Here is a 19,036-nt window from a genome sequence, read left to right as displayed (position 1 = left end):
CCGCAAGAACAACCTAGCGCGCGAGGAAGTCACACTGCATGTCACCATCGATATCCAACAATCTCAATACGCTTCTTAAGTGAAAATTGCTAATTTTGCCTTAGGGTGCACCAACCTATCTTAGGATATATCTTTCCGCTACGCTATCTTTACCTATGTATCCTCATTAGTCATTGTAGATTGTAGTTGCTTGCCATAGCACAGTATGCTGTAGGGCTTTTACAGTCACTGAATTTTTAACCATGCAATAGGAAGTGAATTCGAATCTCTAAGCTACGGATGCCCAAAAATTTAGCAAGCCATGAAGGTGTATAGCAACTTTTCATAATAGCATCCTCGCAATCGTTGACGTCATCAGAATTTATACCACTCTGAAAGTCATGACAAGCAGATGGCTTAGGAGGATATCAACTCTGTTAATTTGAATCAACGCAAGACGTGACTTCAAAAATCATAATATGATGGTCTGTTTTTGCCCATTAAGATGTCAGATTGCTTAGTGACCTACTTTGAAGCTCAAGCGCGGTTAACAACATGGACCGACGAGCTTGAGTTCCTGGGCTACATTCTTTGTGAGCTGATCGATAAGGATGGCTTGAATGCAGTAGGATATCGATGTCATCAGGCAATTGATCTCCCGGCTATCATTGGCCTTCTTCGCATTCAATCGGAGAAGCCCGATGGGTGCCTCGCTAGAATGATGAGTGAAGACGAATTGAAAGTCTTCAGCTGGTTTATGAGTAAATCGAAGGATATCCGAAACATGATGGCACATCATAAAATCCGAAATGCCGATGAATTGAATCATCTTGAAAACATCAAGGAGAGACTTGGTGACATGCTTGAATTCGCCATCAGGGGAGCTGCCTCGGATTGTGGAAGATATGAGGTTCGTTTGGGATTAAAAAAAAAAAAACCGATAACCTACTAACAGCTTCAGGAAAAAGGTTCCTTGGTCTCCCTGCCATCATATCTGCCAAACATACATGGAATCAAAGAGACCGTCGACAGTCATGGTTCCGCTGAATAAAGAACCACTGCTATTTTTTCGTGGTCGGGTCCTACGCGATCATGATCTTCGACAGAGACAGATGCTCCACCGAAATCCAAAATGCAAGGCAACTGAGGAAGGCCGACGAAAGCAGAAAGATGATTTTGAAGCTGCTCTCCTACGGAAACAGCAAAGGAAGGACCGAGACATCGCCACACGGTCTAATCATCAATCTGTGAAACTTGAAAGATTAGAAAAAAAGTTCACCAGATCGCAGGAGCTAGGATATAATCGACTGAACAAAGTGAAAGCGCGGATGAGAGAAGAACAAGAACTTTTCTATCGACAGCGAGCTGAAATCCTTAAAGACGGACTCTTTTATCCAACTGTTGAGGATCAAACATTGTTGATAACAATCCTTCTTGCTATTAGTTCGCCGCTCTGGTTGACGGTTATGTTCATCTACAATGTATACAGCAGAACTCGAGGCAGCTCTCGCTGCGTATGATAGAATTTGAAGAACGGCAGCTTGATGGAACCCCCAAAGTATTGGATACCTTTCTTCATATTTGTGCATGTCTACTGGATCATTTCTGACACCTAAAGTCTTTTCCCTTTCAATTCAGTGCTGAATCTTTGTCATTTTATTTTCACTGTGAATCTCATCTGGTGTACCATAGCTCACCCTGTATGAATGGCGAGTTTGTTCCACCTTGCCTCAGATCGAAGTGAAGAAGATCGTTGCCTAAGAGTAGGCACGTGAAGCTTTGAATGGAAAGCTTTATAGCTGTTCTCAAAGACCATATATAGAAGTTATTCTAATCTAGTCCCTTCTACCAGTCATAATTTCTATGTGTTGGAGAAATGGGCCAGGCTGAAGAGTCATTCCGTAAGCATGCTATACCACTTGAGCATTCAATGACTAGGATTACTACGGGCAACAGGACATCTACTGTGGGACACCCAATTCAGATTGATTTTCCCTTTTTGTGACTTTAAGCAATTCTTGATCTCATGCAGCATAGCTCGGTATTTACAGACCGTGTCCCTTGGAGATGCAAAAATCAACAAACGCCACCGGAAGCCTAGATTGAAGGATGACATAATGCTCTTTAAAATCATGCACCTGCGAAGCCAGACTAGGTAGCGACGTTCGTTCAACCGTAAGCAGCACCGCCCTAAGCCTTAAGAAAGACGGATTTCAAATTACTGCAGGAAGGTAGGGGGAAGATCCGGGCCTATCGTCAAATTAGTCTCCACAAGAAAGTAGCGTTACTCAAAGACCAACCCCAAACATGCAAACTATCGGGCGAGGCAAGGGATCGATTGATAGGGTAATGATCATCGACCAAATCACCATCAACATAATGCTCGACGATGAAGCGAGAGGGGTCGAACCTTCCATTTCACATACAACATAAGCGTCAAGGTACTACCCAGAAAAGAATGGTGCAGAATAAAACGTACCAATAATCAAAGATCTGACTACCCATGATGTGACGTCCTATACCCCAACAGTTCTCATACCCCTTGCTGCGTAACCAGTCATGCCCCAAAATCTGCATGTCAAAATCATGTGTTTCAAACGAGGAATGGTGTACGTGTGGCTTGGGACCTTCAAAGAAGAAAAAGCAATGGTGGTCAACCAATGCAGAACCACGATCTAAATGAAGGAATGTGGTTATGTCTCTTCCGGTGGAGTCATGGACCAGCTTGAATGGTCAGGAAAACACATTCTCAGTACACAGACAGACCGAGTCTAAGGAGAGTACTTACATCACTCGGCTTGAAGTTGAACCGGGTAGTATAGAAATCAAACGCCGTCCCGAAATCGGTGACGCACATTCCAAAATGACCTAATTTGTGCACCAGAGCAGGGCCTTTTGACGATTTTTATGAGCACTAAGTCTGTAGAGTGGCTTCATCTACTTACCCTTTTGGAGTCGCTGTGTCTCATTACCTGGCCGGTGTTTCTCCGTTGGCTAAGAGAAAGTCAGAACAACATCAAAAAAAATAAAAATAAAATAAAAATAAAATAAAAATAAAAATAAAATAAAAATAAAAATGAACGCCAGAAGCATTGACTCGTGCAAAAAATTAATTGACTGACTCACGAAATTGAAATCTAGCTGGGGGAACGCTTTTTCATCGGCATAAGGTGTTTGTCCATAAACAAGGTGGAAAGGGAAACCGTCGACGGGATCGTGGAAAGTGACACAGCGACCACCGCCAGGCGCATGGTTCAAGTTGTATATCTCTGTAGCTCCAGGTAGCTCTTGTGCAGCGACCAGGTCAGCTTCGGATTCCACGACGAAAGCTGCACCCCCGAACACATCTTTTTTGCCATGTCGTGCACAGTACACAAATGGCTGGGAACTAGTGCCACGATAGTAAATATCCTTGCCCACCCGTTTGACTTCCTGAAAGCCGAAATCCAATAGGAATTCATGGGCTTTGGTGATATCTTGGTGGGAGTAAAAGACATGCGCGATGCGAACAAGGTTGATCCTCGGTGCATTGTTCGAGCCTGTCATTTTGGCTGGTGTGGAATGTGCTCGACAATGAGAATCGAGTGATTATCTTGGAATGAGCGGTATCCACCCTTTCCAAATTACCAAAATGTAAATTTCGCTCAACAAGGCAGGTGGAATTAATCTAGGCGCATTTTATAGTGGAATTGGGGTTCACGAACTTATGCCAAATCACCCCACGCGGCCGCTCTTTGGTGGATTCCTTGAAAAAGCAAAACATGAACCGGCATATTTCTGTGTGGCTCTCAATGCATTCAGGTCTAGACTGGCGATGCCTACATGTTTTTACATTGAAACCTGGCCTGCCTTCAGTTGTCACTTGGGGGAGCATGGAATTTTCTCTCCATTTGAAGACACCCTGGACTGTTGCTGCATGACACAATAGTTCTGATTGAAATCGTAGCTAGCCAGATATTGTAAGTATCGTCAAATGTACCATGTGCGCCTCGAAAGGGCTACGTTACCGGTCGGTACGGGTTACTAAAGCCGGTTCTGTGTTTTCAGCAATTTCAAACTTGTCCAGTGAAACCATTCAGGAATATGTCTATATAACATGGTAGGTGGACCACCTAGCAAGCAAGTCCTGTATACTTCTTGTAAACGTCCCCCGTAATGTGTGAATCAAAGAAATAACAATCAGGAGGTATCGGAAGAGTCCCAGTAGTAGGTCTCCTATCGGGTTGTTGAGGCACTATGCCTATCATCGCCATATAATCTACTGCAGCCGAGCGCCACCTCGTATCATTGTGGGTAGTAAAGTGTGACCAGCCATTGGGAAATACTGCGGGTAGAATGGTGAGCATTTCCGGCATGTATCAAGGAGGCTTGTTATTGGTCCTTCTCGAAGTTGTGAGATGGGGAACATTGTCTTGCGTAGTGGTATGTGATTGGCTTTTGGTTGTTCGTCTCCTGGATATCTGAAGAAGATTGGCTGTTATCAGTATGTTTCTCTCTTTTCCCAACTTCCAATTGCTCTTTGAGTGACTCTAGATTCCACTACAAAGCGGGTTGGGTGCCTCAATCTTCAACGCACCATCTATAGGTTAGATTTAGAACGTCGAATTGCGGTTTGATCAAGCTTTCATTAGCAAGTGCTCGAGTATAGTGTTTGCGAACCACAAGGGGTGGACAGACACACATTTGTGTCGGATCTGATCATCGCAGCTTTGACTCAAGGGTCTGAAATTTTCATTCATCAATTTCGACCAACTGCTTGATAATGTAGTTTCTGACCAGTCACTTCGGTCTTAGATGTGCTGAATGTAAACCCACCGGCCACACCTCCAGAGCACTTGCATTGGTTTGTTTCGGAGTAACAATATTGAAGTCTGAATGCATCATATCTATGGATCATCAATCAAATAAGCTAGATCGTAATGAAGATATTGTGTAACGGGTAATTTTTCTGTCGTTGACATCCTATTTGCTCTTGCCCCGGCGCACCAAAGGCCAGATGCTGATGGTGATAATGGAAATGGCCTGGTAAAGTGAGACTAGAAGCAACTTAATGCATTCCCTAGTTTCTTCAATTTTTTGTTAACCGCCCGCAACGCATCCTGGGGTGTAGGGTCTGCTAGTAGCCCAGATTGCTTATAGTGGATAGCCGTTAGGCACCAAAACAGGGTTGGGCTGCTCCCATGAAAGAGTTGACTACCAGAAATCGTGCTTTGTGACACTAATCACCCCGATACTGGAACGCCTTCCAACGCCGATTTAGGTCCGCATTTGTGAAGCTGCTTAGAATTGGATGGCCCTACAACCAATTGGAGTTATCAGCAGGAAATAGGATTTCCATGTGTCCCCAGTCAATAGAAGTTGGTATCTGACGAATTGTACTGGCAAAAACACCCATTTCCCAGGATGTCCAAAAGGCACGGCGCTTTTCTTCATCCGCTTGCCACCGGTGGGGGCTCGTCGGGTTTCGCTTTGGTTTTTAGTATCAAGATGAAGCAAGTCCATCTCGTATGCCCTACAAACACAGAATCCTCAAAACCGCCATGCCTTTCCACTAACCTCTCGAGTCAGTTGAAAATTCGTTACAGCCATGAGGGCCTGGGAATCACAATGAGGTGTGGCATTCACGCCACAAGAGTCTTTTCACGTAATCCAAGGCACGGCTAACAAAGTAACTTGGCTGTCGATGACCTTTTTCCGCCGTTCAAAACTTATCGAGAGGTGCCATCTATCTTATGACAAAGAAAAACTGAGCGATACCCCAGCTATGGCAGCGAGCAGTGTGCCCAATTGACACAGAGAAGAGATATTCAAAAAGATGCCTGGGAATCAAGATTCCTGGAACATATTGATGATGACCATGCTCTTAAAACTGCTCAAATCCTGACGGCATAACCAGCTGGTTTTAGATTTGACTTTGCTTGAGTGTTTAGAGTCGCCGAAGTTCTTAAATTGGATTTGCCGCAGCCTGTGACATCCCTAATTATGTGTAAGCTTGACGGCAAGGCCCGCCTTGCGCCCTATCATGAAAGCTCCGGCTTTGATCTTGATCGCAATTGGAAGTTGTAGATTTATATGATAGGTGGACTTAGAGAAGATCATGCGAATTGAGGTATGAACTTTGCGGTTGATTCCCTCCATGTTCCACTCTTCCATTTAATATCTCCGTATAATCGGTGGGAACCTGCCCTTCGATTTTGGACTTATAATCGAGAGTTTCTAGATCACCATGATCCGAAGGCAGGTCGGAATTAATTAGTGGGCTTGACTGGTTTGAGCTGTGTCCTCTAGAGGATGATATCCGCTCCGCTTTTGGAGAGACCCTGAATCTTGTCGACATGGTCCCGACAGCTGTTTTTGCATATGTCCAGAGATAGGGCCATCTTTATCAATCCTAGGCTATGGCTTCATCGATTGAATCAGATTGCCTCTTTGGCCGGTTTGTACACAGACCACGCATTGAGGCATTGATCACTGACCAGCCGTCACTTGCCAACCTTGAAAATAAATGAAAATTCTAACCTTCACGTACAATTTGACTTTGCGTCGAGGAAGAAATTTGCTGGGATAGAATGGACTTCTCCTTCACTGCTTTTGGGGAACGAGCGTTTGACGATGTTACGTTGATGTCGAGCTACTTTTCGGGGAAGGAGCCCACACTGCAGATCCAGAACAGTTGAAGCAGAAGACAGAAACAGAACAAATGCAAGAATTGGATCTTGCGCAGCACTACAGATTTTCGAATCCCAGAACGGATCTCATAACCGTGAGAAGCTTTCTTTCACAGGCTGTACTGTCCTGCAAAGCTTTTAATGCTCTCCATGCAATGAATCGATCCGGTCGAACCAACACGGCCCCCGATTCTTCTACACCACGGACAGTTTCCCACTCAAAGTAAACATCCTCCCAATCTTGCCTGAATCCAATCGAACACGCCTGGATAGGAATCTTGAGCTTCTTGGCAACAGTTCCAGCCGCTTCCTTCCAAGCCTCACCTCCAATTCCAGTCAAAAGTGTGAACAAGCCATGACCAGCAAGATCAATTGTCGAGATAGGCTTCTCTGGTGTTGCCTTATTGAGCCAAACGTGTGGCAAGCGAGAGCCAGGATATGTGCTTGGTTCATGATACAGTACTTTATCCTCGGCCGCCCTTCCGAATTGCCTATAGGGTTGCGCTTCGTCAGTCGAATATATTCCTCGGCCCTCGTAGTGCTGGTTCATTTCGACTCCCAGCCCGTGAAACTCATGAGAGGTGTGTTTGATTGCCTCACGCAAGGCACGGCGACGATTTGATCCTTGTGGGGTTGCACTCTTCAATTCCTCCAACATCTGTTTCCGGTCAGAAACATCCGCCGGCAGCATGCCAAGCGCATCCCACACGTGAAAGTGATCGCGGAATGCCTGGTTCGCTCGGGTAACTACTGAATGACCAACCGGCTGTCTTTCGCTGGAATATGTGGATAGAAGCGACGGGGACGCGAGGCCTTGGCAGACATAGGCAAGCTTCCAGGCCAAATTGAAGGCGTCTTGGATGCACGTGTTTGAGCCCAGGCCGTTCAACGGAGGGTGGCGGTGCACAGCGTCGCCGAGACAGAAACTAAAAGCAGGATCTCTGATTAGAGAGAACTCACTCATCGGATTAACTGGGAAAACAACTCACATTTTGCCTTCTGAGTACTTCTCCGCAACAGTCTCATTGATATGCCAGAACGAGATGTCGAGAATTTCGACAGGTGTGTCATCTCCAATAAACTCCTGCACCCTCTTTTGGTACTCCTCCATGGAGGGTTTGCTTTGAGAACGGTCATAGCTGCGATCTGGGAACAAGATGAACATCCACTCATTCCAAGGCTTTACCATGCGAACGATTGCCATCCAACCAAAGTTAGGGTGGTCGCGATCCGGCTGCATTACCCAATGAAGGTTGCCAGTCCGATTTTTGACAAGATGGGAGATCTCGGCCTTGACAAGCACGTTGATTGCTGAACCTTGTCCTGGCAGGACTGCGAGAGGCAAGTTCAGTTCTTTCACCACTTGACTGCGGGCACCATCGGCCCCCAACAGATACTTGGTGCGGATGCGGTATTCGTGGGTTGAGATTTCATCGCGAATGCTTGCTATGATAAACCCAGTCTTCTCGTCATTGGAGAATGAAAGAAGTGTCGTATGAAAGCGACACTTGAAGCCTTTCAAAGCCGCATGACGAACTAGAACCGGTTCCAGGACTGTCTGCGGAAGGTCAAATGGTTCACATGGACTAGCCAGCTCGTATTCACCCTTTCGTGCTCAGTTAGTTGACTTGTTCTACAGGTTATTCAAGCTCATCTACCGGAAGAACAAAAGCAACAAGTGGGAAGAGTGATTGAACCCCACCTTTCGTCTCGGATCATTACCCCAAGAATGAATTCTGGCGTATTCTTCGCCAGCCATACTATGGCACCATCTGGTGTGTTGCATGTGATCTTCGCCCGTGGCTCCTAGCTTTTGGAGCTCCTCGTATAGACCAACATCTCGGAAACATTCTGAACAGGTCTGTAAGTATTTCAACCGCAACTCGAGGTCTACTCGTGACTGACCAAGTGCGGCCATGTTGGTAATATGGGCGCGAGGAGTGTTTACTGTCCCTGACGCGCTGCTGATCATTATGCCCTTGAGCCCTTGAGGCTTTAGCCACAAACTCCAAAGCTATTGATTCAGATACTCACCATAGGAGCCAAGAAAGCAAGCTAAGGCTGCACCCGCAGGCCCTGCGCCAACAATCAGGAATTCTGTATCGATAGCGTGATCCTCAACTTGATTCGAATAAGTGTGTTGAGCAGTGTTCGCGACATCATCTGCTGCTGTGTTCACTGAGACTTGGTTTGTTCTTGTCTCGCCGATCGTGTTTTGGCTGTTCGCAAGAAAGGGAGCCATGAGCTCTAACAAGTATGGCTGATCGAAATCTGTTATTACAGAGAGGTTACAGTAGAGTTTTGGTCAACGTCAAGAGCTGAACATATATAGTTACAACGCCTGCTTAATAAGAATTATGAATACAACACTGGCGGTGTAGTTGCATGTTTAGTGTCTGCCAAGATTTGAGTCTGGCCTCGGACACAAGTTGTGACACAGAATTGTGTCGAAGATTATCCGATTGTGCTTCCGAGCACTATTCCTGTGGTTTTCGCTAAAGGGTTGAATCACCAAAGAACAATGTGAGGGACAGCAAGGACCATCTTTTGGGTGGAAACGAAATACAAATTGGATTCAAGGCGGAAGTATCTTTGCATAGGTCGACTTGCAGAGGTTAAGCAACACAACAGCAAAATCTAGCAAGATGGGGGAAACCGCAGCCACTAACTAGGCCACAGCAAAAAATAAAGATCTCAAGATATAGCCTAGAGGGGGGGCTATTCCTTAGATTGACAGGGAACAATTACAAGATTCTGTACTCAGCTCCAATTATAAAGCTGCCCAACTGAAAGCATGAGCGACAAAGTGTACCAGGGACTCTAGTACCGGCAAATGATCACCCAAGTAGAATTCAAGATATCTCTTCATAATCGAGGACAAAGGCCCTAGGTGTGAATTCAAGGGGCCAGGAGCCTGCTATCGCCGATGCAAGGCCCTAGATGACCTACCTATTAAGTGATGAATACTACATTTCTCTGCAATTGTATTTGATCCCTTTGAAGGAAACCCGAAATTAGCGGATGGATTATTTAACTACATACGTTGTACATACCCCGGTGCATAATGTTGACCGCTACGACCAAAGTTATGCGTAGCACCAATATTCGTCCGTGGTAAAGATGAAGACATCCATACAGCTCTAGAAACCTCTAGTTGTTCCATCATTTCGATCTCCACAATTTTGTAGATTAGATCGAGTTCTTTGGTAAGATCTCCCCTAGCTAGTTACTTGCAATTTTGGCAGCTATCAGATTGACAAAAAAATCTTAGCTCCACTGACCCCGGCCCTCAACTTCTTCAGTGCTGAACTCACACATCGGTAAGATGACATCGCTCACTATTTAGTAGAAAACCGCATGCCCTCCGAGCTTCACAAGGTAACCATGGTGTTTTGGACTGGCGGTGGCAGAGACAAATAAAGCCGAGTCGTTTTGTCGATTGAACGGCGAAGTGCCCACACTACTAGCTCCGATCCAAATTAACACCGCTTGCTTCTCCTATGGGGTGTGCTTGGTGACGAACAAGATGCCCAGTGTGATCCAGGTAGTCAAGGGGGTCGTGGTGGCTAAGAGGAAGACGGCGCCTTCTTTAAGTGAGAGGTCATCTGGGAGCGCAGCAACGCCTTCGGACTGTACTTAGACAGATTTTCGAAAGGCGCCATGGTCTCGCGAGCCATTTTGAAAACAACGGAGGAGACAAATATAATGACTCGGCTTCCTGGTGAGCAACTTTGAGGGCATTGGGACCTACTTTTGCGACGACACCAGAGAGATTGGACTCGATTGCACCGGGATAATTAGGAACAGGGGGCATGCCAAAATCACGCTGGTACTATTCGACGTGTGGTGCGGGTGGTGCGGGTGGTGCGGGTGCTTAGCGATAGATCTACAAACCTCGGGATAAAGATAGGTTATAGATGCATCGACACGGGAAGATAGAACACACCACTCGAAGGGATATGGTTATAGATGCAAAGCAGCATTAGCAAGCCTTGTTGGAGGGGGTTCTGGCCTCTTACTGTCACTACCATATCAAATGAAGGGTAATCCGTGTGGAAGAGTAGATTCTCTTCACTGTTGAAGGATGTCTGGACTTGTTCTGAATTTTGGTCAATTCATGTAGAGGTTTAGGAAGAACTTGAACTCTGAAAGTAAAAACACATGAAGAACTTCACCAAGCAATCTGTGGGATGTAAAAGGAAAGAATTGCCTGTACTGGCACATTACATGCAATTTCAAATAGCCTCAAAGATCGGATTTTGAGAGATCCGGATGAAACGACCGAAAGATCCGGGAAACTGGGACAATGTACATAAGGAAATGTGCACTCCCCACAACACACAAATCCCTGCTAAATCCCAAGCATAATCAAGCTAATCAAGCTCGGACTCCTCGTGAGGGTGAGCAGAATCAGGCTCGGCGTAGTGAGCGTAGAGATGAGTGATCAGGTTATCAGCATTATCTTCGCACACGGTGCTCACGAAACAAGGCGTCTTGCGGACCTCTTCAGAGACATTGGCGTAGATAAGGGCGACTGCACACTCGCACATGCGCCGGTACCACATGTACAGATTGTGGCCAGGGGACAGTGGCTGAAGCTCTGCAGTTACAATATGCCACACCGAGTGCTGGCGGAAGAGCAGGCCCATGGCGGCCAACCAGGAGTCCCAGTTCTCGTTTCCAGTAAGAGGGGGAACTTCAATCGGGACGAAGTGCTTGTCATGGGTAGTGTTCATAAAGAACCTCACATGCTTGGCGGTCCTGGCTTGCTCGGCTGTGTTTTCAACCAGCGAGACATCATCGTCGCTATCGGAAGTGCAGGATGGTAAAACGAAGCGGTCCAGGTCGGTGGGGAATGTGGTGGAGAGAGGGTTTCTCGGTCGCTGAACCCTTGGATTGGCCTCGGGGATGTCCTCCATCTTGATCTTGGGAGGTGAAGACTCTGTATTCGTGTTAGAGGGAAGAAAGATCTATTCCCAACGTCCGTTTTTGAGAAGAGAAAGAGGGACTGTTGGCGGAATTGGGACTAGGGTTGGGACAAGGGAAACAAGGTAGTGTCGTCCTCGGTGCAAGGAAATTGGTTCGATAGAATACCGAGACCATCGGCAAACTCACTCTTTGTGTTCTTGCTATTTCCGTTGGTCGTTTGATTGGCAGGGGTAGCAGAAGTCTCTGTAGTGTTGTTGTTAGAGGCAAGATAATACCAGTCCCAGCGTCCATTTCTGGAAACGAAGATAGGGCAGCCAGTGGAATCAGCAGTGGGTGCGTGGCACAAGGTAAGATCATCCTCGGTACATGGGAATTGGGCTGAGGCTGGGTCTGGGACAGGAGTCAAGTTGAACCTGTACTCACTCTCATTCTCACCACTGGCGACGGAAGCGGGAGTGGGAGAAGACGTCTCAGTTTTGATCTCTGCACCAAAGGCATAGAGGTTAGAATCTGTCTGTTGTGTGCCATCGTGGAAAACCCGTTAAAGGGTTGTAGGCTGATTCCAATACTCACTTGGGTTTTGGGTTCCAGTAGAGAGCTCCATCTTGGGGACTCCTGGCGGGGAGCTGCTGTTAGCTCTTTCTAGGATGGCTGATTTTCTACCTTTCTGCTTCTTTCTGATAGGCGACGATGATGGGTGAGGGGACAAAGCATGGGACATACCCTTCTTGGCGCCCTTACGGGAGGAAGGTTTGGGAGGCATGGCGGTCGTTGACTGGAAAAGGAGATTAATGAAGATGGCAGAGAGATAAAAGATGAGTTAGAATAGAGGTGATGCGTTTGCTGGAAATTGTTTGTGGGCAACTGAGAACTTTTATATCTTTGACATTGGCAACCCGTCAGATTCCATGAGACCAACCATCTTACACACAAAGCACATGAGGAATTGAGTCTTTACATGGTGATTCCATTGTCATGTACAGAAGTTGGACACTGCATAGAAACTGCGAAGAAAGAATTATGGAATAAAGAATCCAAGACATGACAGGCAGAAGACCCTCTGCTGCAAGTCAGACTTAAAATTGAGGATTGTAATCCACGACAGGAATTGTAGTGTCATCTAAACTAACTGATCCTGGGGTATCAATACCAGCGTACTTGTTCAGCCATCCCAAAACCTGTTGGTGCCAGACAAGGCTGTTTTCCTTGTTGATGACCCTATTTCAATCGTATTAGGTTAGCTCTATGACGCATCTCCATTCAAAGACATCTAGAATACTTACCAATGGTTTTCATCGGGAAAACTGAGTAGCCTGCTTGGAATACCTCGCTCTTGCAAGACATTGAAAAGCGCCAGACCCTCGGAGATGGGAAGACGATAATCCAAATCACTGTGAACGATGAGTTGTGGGGTAGCAAACTGTTTAATGTGCTCTGGAGCCGATGGATCCCATCGACGATAGTTGTCACGATTGTCCCAGAACGTGCCGTTGAACTTTGGAAGAGTCAGCATACGAACAGAGCAAAAATCATGTATAAGATACATGCCTCATGCTCCATGAACCACAGTTCCTCAGTCGAGACCTTGGCATCGGCCACAAATGTGCCATCATGGCTGACCAGCGCCTTGAACTCGCGGCCTAGAGGATTACCCTGGATCCAGTTGATCATGAAGCCTCCGTAGCTGGCGCCAGCTGCCACGCCGCGATCGGTATCGATAAAATTCAAGTTATCTCGGACATACTCCCAACCTTTGACCAAGTCATCGTAGGGGAAGCTTCCTATTGATAATTAGATGGTAATAACGGGAGTGAGTGATGAGTGAGTGATGAGAGGGGCATACCCCAATTGTTGGCGATCACATCCGTGAGCTCATCACCAAACCCAGTGCTACCAGTTGGATTGGGTGCAACAACCACATATCCTTGGTCGGCGAAGACCTTGTAGTTCCACCGAGTGCTCCAGGAGTCAGCCCAGGAACCTTGAGGGCCACCGTGAATATAGAACAAAAGCGGGTATGACTTTGACTTGTTAAAGTTCGAGGGGTAGACGATCCAGGAATATATCTACGAACATTAATGCGTTAACAGCATTTAGATCCCATGAGAAAACGGTAGACTCACATCTGTCCAGTTGCCCTTATAGTAGAACTCATCAATATCCGATGGACCAAGGCTCTTCAAGGCGGGGTCAAGTTCGTTGGCAGAGAAGATCACACCTGTGACACCCTTGCCAGGCTTCGCGGTGTAAATTGTGCGACTAGTATAGATAGCGGAACCAGAAACCAAGTAGTCTCCGTCAGGCAGGCCGTAGTAAGCAGCCACCGCGCCACTGTCGGTAAAATTCTTAGGTTTGAAATCTTTACCAGCATCAGCGGGTAGTAAGAAGAGTCGAGAGCGTGCAGAATCTTCTGTGTTCAGGACCAGGTTCTTCCCATCAGCCGTCCACTTGATCGCCCCAGGTGAACGGTCCCAGTTCTTGGCCAATGTGCGAATAGTGTCAGTGGAGCCAATGGTGTAAACGTAGACAGTGCGACGGTCCGACTCATAGGAGATATCTTCCATTTGGAGATATGCAAGGTGACGGCCATCTGGGGAGAAGACAGGACTGCTCGAATCACCCTTGATGCCTTTTGGAGTTCCAGGACTGTCCGGACCATTGATAGCTACAGCCTTTCTAGATCCATCATGAGGCACAAGAAAAATATACGAAGCAGTGTTGTTTGCACGTGGCAGTTCAGGGGCCTTGCTCTTAAATGCAACCAACTTTCCGTCGGAAGAAATGTCATAATCAGACGAATCACCGAATGGCGGATAGGGTGACTCAAGGTTCTTGACTCCTGCGACAAGGTTCCTGAGAGACCCACTAGAAGTGTAGCTGGATGTCGCTCCATGTCCGGCTCTCTTCTTCTTCAGAGTCCCCGAATAGATGGCATTGAATCTCGTCGTGATCCATTTATCCCAGTGGCGGACGTAAATACTGTCGTAGATACGTGCCGAGCTTAGCGGCTTCGCAGCGAGCTCCTCATTGTACGCCGTTCCATTGGGCCAGGACTCCCCATACACCAAGAAGTTAATGTCTCCAGACGTGGTGGTGGCCGTCTTGAGTCCAGAAAGCCGGGCTGGCAGTGAGGCTGCCTTGTACGCACTGCGCATCAATTAGGAAAGGTTCATCCCAATATGCAAGTAAACTCACGAGGTGGTGAAATCCGAGGTGTCTGACACCCAAATCTCGGTACCTCCAGGAGTCTCGGCATTAGTGCCGTTGATATACAACAGACCAGAATCAGTAGACCCTAGCCAAGTCAATTCAGAGACATTGCTGTCGTTAGTGAGTTGAGTCACTTTTCCAGTCTCCAAATCTAGCAGGCTCCACCATGATGATGTAACATGGGTCTCGAAAGAGTATTCAGAGGTCGAAAAAAGAGCGACTTCCTACGTCATGTCAATAAATTCGGTCGATGTCTACGTAGAATGGTACAACTCACCCCGGATGGATTGGGAATAGCCTCACCCCGTCTCGGAGCCGCGATAAGCTCTCTACAAATATATTCAGCAACCAGCCAATGAACAAAAGAAATCGATCGAGTGGGAAGATCAGCACTGACTCGGGAGTAAGAGCTGCCGCAGAAATAAAGATCGACCCGAGGGCCGTCGTCAATGGAAACACACGCATATCGACAATCAAGGATGCACTCACACAGCTGAAGATAAACGTGCAGATATTAAGACAGGGTCTATCCCGGACCTACGCTGGAACATAAGTGCTGGGACTCCACAGGCGCAGTTAGCTAGTCGTCATGGCGGAGTGGGCACTTTGCCGTCGAAGGGGGGCATGTTACATTCCTCGGTTCCAAGAAAGATATGCATGATGTTATTTTATGATATCGGCCACTTCTAAAACATTAGCAAGACGTGCTACGGACAAAAAAGGGCGGAAATAAGGCCGTTGTAGGGCCTCAGCAGGGTCCGGCTGCTTGGCTTGCAGCGCCAAGCCTGACCGAGCCCGCTGATCTTCTGCTGATAGCTGGAAGCATTGGATGAGGTCATGAAATTGTATGTCGATTAACAGGGGCTTTGTGTCAGAGAGGGGCGGTTAGATTAAAAGTAAATGAAAAAGTAAGTGCCTACCGGCTATCATTGCCCTGCTATTATGTCCACAAAAGGTCTACAAGTGGCACTACGGCAAGTCCTGGATGATGCTCCCTCACTCAGCAATGATGCCGTTCTAGAAAGGGAGAGGCCACAGTGTCGATCCAATGAATTCAATTGCACTCGCTATAGTGCACCTGAAAACCCCGCCTTAATACTCAAAGTCATCATCCACGCCTCCCTTGCTTGTAGTCTCCTTGGTGACCGCTTCTTGTTTCCGATACATCTCCGCCACAGCACGGGTGGTAGTTGCCTCATCTGGCTTCTTATCGTCGCGAGATTTGATAAACCGCGGGAAACGCAGAGACACACCCTTTCCACCACCGGTTGTTCCTTGGAATTCATCGGCAGCGGCTTGGTAGCGCGGACTGAGCGTCAGATCGGCTGTTTTTACTTCCCATACCAGTCTTGGCTCAAACCAAACATCCGGTTGGTCCTTGGGGACAGCTGAGTGAGTGTAAAATGGCTTTGGGCGGTCAATTACCAGAGGAACTAGAGTCTGGTGTAGCTCTTCAAGTAGTGCCTCAGAGAAGCCAGTGCCGATGTTACATATGGTCTCATATGTGTCGCTGCTAGGGTTGTAGGCAGCGAGAAGGAAGGCACCATAAACCGAAGTGCGTTTTCCACGACCATAGTAGGCACCGAGTACGACAAGATCAAGGGAGTCACCAACACCGGCAAGGTAATCCTTTTTGACCTGTGTGCAAGTTAGAAAGGGTTGAAGTGTGAAGAAACAGGGGCACCATACCTTCAGCCAGTTGCGACTCCGCTTGCTTGGCTCGTAGCCACTCTCTGCTGTGTCTAGCATCTTCACCATAAGACCCTCACAAGAAGCCTTAACACTCGCCTCGAGCAATTCTTGGATCTCATCAAGCACATTTGAGTTACCATATTGGGCAAATTGGAACTCCCCCTCAACCGGTTGGAAGCACTCATGCATAAGCTCTCGGCGTTCCCGTAGAGACTTCTTCACGCATGGCTGTTTGAAGGTTAGCGAGAGAAACTAGGGATGATTCAAAGCAACTTGGTGTGCCTCGTTTCTCTGTTGTTGTCCTCGACAAGATTGAAAAGAACGTCCAATCACGAAGAAGTAAAAGAGAAAAAAGAAGAAACCAAAGAATTGCTCTAGCGTAGGATTTTGAGGGACAAATTAACTTACCTCCCCATTGAAGAAAAGCAGATCAAAGGCGTACACGCAGACCTTGACCTTGACATCTTCCGCTTTGACATCCTTGCGCTTGCGAGTCATCAGTTGCTGGAATGGAAGAACCTTCTTAGCCTCCGTATCCCATGCGACAGTCTCGCAGTCAAGAACAAAGCTCTTAACGTCAGATTTGACCCACGTATCAAGCTTGCCTAGAACATCGGGATACTTCTTCGAAAGATCTTCCGAGTTGCGGGAGAAGATGGAGGAGAGTCCCTTGCTGTCCTTCTGTAACGTGTCCAAGGCTCCAGGATACTGGTGGACGGAATCTGGAGACACAAAATGTATCTGGGCTCTTTCTCCATCGTATTTGTATTCGCAAGTGAATTCCTTCCCTTCGAACCGGTCAAGGACTTCGGTGATAGATTTGGTGGGTTTGGCAAGCATAGGCTTGATGGGAATTCCAGGAGAAAGCTTGCAGACTTCAGGAAGCTTTAAGAGACCATGCTCAAGGACAGCAGGAATGATCACTTCGTAGGCCGGAAGCTCACTGTAAACAGTCTTGAAGATGTTTTCACCTTCAGCCATTTGCTCTGCGGACGGGATCTTCTTGCCGGTTGATTCAGCCTCGTGAGTCTGGACTGCTCTAGAAACAGCGACAAGAACAGTTTTCTCTGCGAGTCCCAGTCTCAGCTTACCCTCCAAAAAGCGAACTATGTATTTGGCTTCGCTGGGGCCACCTTTATCCTTGGTGACATCCACTCCTTTGCCTCCCTTTCCCGAAGTATCGGCATCGGCTGCGGCCAATAGTTTCTTGATTCCTGAAATCTTCTTGTCCTGAGATCCATGACCCTGGACCTTGGCGATTCCAAGAAGGCCTTCATGCACACCTCGAACAGTCAAAGGCTTGGGCTTGAACATGGTAGGCTGGTTTGACCGACTTTTGGCGGCGACCAGTCCCAGATCTCCGATCTCCCGTTGGTCGGCTTTGATGATGGCAAGGCTGCGGCCGGTACACTCACCAATAGCTTTCATTATCAGGGATTCTCCGATGCCCAGTTCAACCCCGGCATAATCGGCTGCCAATTTGTTGATCATCAGCTGCACAGTAGGTAGGAAATCGGCGGGGGTCAGGCGAAGAACCTGGCGAAGGAAAAGAGAACAGTGGTCCGTAATTTCTAGGCGTTTTCTGGTCATTTCCACCAGCGAAAACGTTGTGCATAAAGCAGCATATGGAACAGGTTCACCTGCTTTCCAGTCTGGGTATGGGTCTTTACCGCTGCCTTGTAATTTGGCTTGGAATTTTTCGATTGACTTCTTCGTGAGCTCCGGCTTGAGGTCATCTTCATCTTCACTTTCCAATGGGTCCTCCTCTTCTTCTACTGACGGTGACTTTTCTTCAGGAGTAACATCGGATGGGTTTTTAAGAGATGCTTTGGGCGATGGCGATTCAATCTTCAGCTTTATAGATTCGGACTTCTTCGGGGATGCCCTTCGTCGCCTCTTAGAGACAGGCTGGACATCAGAGCCATCGCTTTCTTCCGCCTCGACGCTCTTTTCCCGCTTCACACCCTTCGTTGACTCTGTTTTATTGAGGGAGGCAGTTGGTGCTGAGTTGGTGGCGTCTTCCACTGTAGCTCCGTCGGCGTTGTTCTTGGTCTCTGTATCAGCAGCCTTACAGCTTGCTACTTGTCTCGTTCCACCAAAAGCTAATGTGGTTTGCTTTTTCGGCGGTTGGTTGGCACCGGAGCCGAAAAACCTCCTGCAAGACAGATAGAAGGAATTAGCGGAATGAACAAAATAGAGCTGAGAGAGATCGGGGTGAAAGGGCGCATGCGCTGGTGAGTACTATCGACGCACCCAATCGTCTGCTGTCTATCCCGTACATACCCCAGGGTAGCCTGCTTCCTGCTCTTGTCATCGGCCATGATTCGCGATGGTGAATACGTTGTTTTGTTCAGACTAGATTTTTGCTGCGCTAAAATACTGGCAGACAAAAGGCCCGTAGATAGCTTCAAGATTGGTGTGGCCAAGAAATTGTACTGTCCTGCCGATCGTATGCAGAAGCTAGGTCTTGAGCGCGAAAGCGATATAAGCGCAAGTTCCGGAGTCCGCAAAATCCGCATAGATGTTTCTTTCGGAGTGAGATGGACACGTACTATGGC

At 47.3% G+C, this 19,036-nt stretch overlaps 6 protein-coding genes across 6 annotated transcripts; 1 reads left to right on the top strand and 5 right to left on the bottom strand.

Annotated features, from left to right (window-relative positions):
- Positions 1-484: 484 nt before the first annotated feature.
- On the top strand, positions 485-1,499 carry Pdw03_3061 (uncharacterized protein; the record flags this gene model as incomplete). Its single annotated transcript, XM_066100375.1, has 2 exons — positions 485-889; positions 948-1,499. 2 exons carry the CDS (start codon positions 485-487, stop codon positions 1,497-1,499), a joined length of 957 nt encoding a protein of 318 aa, XP_065955775.1.
- A 698-nt stretch (positions 1,500-2,197) lies between these two features.
- On the bottom strand, positions 2,198-3,525 carry Pdw03_3060 (Metapyrocatechase; the record flags this gene model as incomplete). Its single annotated transcript, XM_014677084.2, has 6 exons — positions 2,198-2,229; positions 2,280-2,389; positions 2,459-2,703; positions 2,768-2,871; positions 2,925-2,973; positions 3,106-3,525. The coding sequence occupies 6 exons, from the start codon at positions 3,523-3,525 to the stop codon at positions 2,198-2,200; spliced, it is 960 nt and encodes a 319-aa protein (XP_014532570.2).
- A 3,180-nt stretch (positions 3,526-6,705) lies between these two features.
- On the bottom strand, positions 6,706-8,889 carry Pdw03_3059 (Aromatic-ring hydroxylase-like; the record flags this gene model as incomplete). Its single annotated transcript, XM_066100374.1, has 5 exons — positions 6,706-7,573; positions 7,637-8,253; positions 8,350-8,498; positions 8,553-8,633; positions 8,682-8,889. 5 exons carry the CDS (start codon positions 8,887-8,889, stop codon positions 6,706-6,708), a joined length of 1,923 nt encoding a protein of 640 aa, XP_065955774.1.
- A 2,131-nt stretch (positions 8,890-11,020) lies between these two features.
- Pdw03_3058 (Dipeptidyl-peptidase 5) lies at positions 11,021-12,339 on the bottom strand (the record flags this gene model as incomplete). Its single annotated transcript, XM_066100373.1, has 5 exons — positions 11,021-11,589; positions 11,763-11,819; positions 12,000-12,059; positions 12,150-12,191; positions 12,300-12,339. The coding sequence occupies 5 exons, from the start codon at positions 12,337-12,339 to the stop codon at positions 11,021-11,023; spliced, it is 768 nt and encodes a 255-aa protein (XP_065955773.1).
- Positions 12,340-12,652: 313 nt separating this feature from the next.
- On the bottom strand, positions 12,653-15,445 carry Pdw03_3057 (Dipeptidyl-peptidase 5; the record flags this gene model as incomplete). Its single annotated transcript, XM_066100372.1, has 9 exons — positions 12,653-12,794; positions 12,860-13,071; positions 13,125-13,357; positions 13,420-13,642; positions 13,700-14,723; positions 14,772-15,010; positions 15,064-15,115; positions 15,276-15,348; positions 15,418-15,445. 9 exons carry the CDS (start codon positions 15,443-15,445, stop codon positions 12,653-12,655), a joined length of 2,226 nt encoding a protein of 741 aa, XP_065955772.1.
- Positions 15,446-15,878: 433 nt separating this feature from the next.
- Positions 15,879-18,799, bottom strand: Pdw03_3056 (DNA ligase; the record flags this gene model as incomplete). The annotated part of the gene is made up of 4 exons (XM_014677089.1): positions 15,879-16,424; positions 16,476-16,706; positions 16,887-18,633; positions 18,762-18,799. 4 exons carry the CDS (start codon positions 18,797-18,799, stop codon positions 15,879-15,881), a joined length of 2,562 nt encoding a protein of 853 aa, XP_014532575.1.
- Between the last annotated feature and the right edge of the window lie 237 nt (positions 18,800-19,036).

Source organism: Penicillium digitatum, chromosome 1 (genome assembly GCF_016767815.1).
Source record: "Penicillium digitatum chromosome 1, complete sequence".
Lineage (NCBI taxonomy): Eukaryota > Fungi > Ascomycota > Eurotiomycetes > Eurotiales > Aspergillaceae > Penicillium > Penicillium digitatum.
This window is presented reverse-complemented; position numbering and strand designations above follow the sequence as displayed.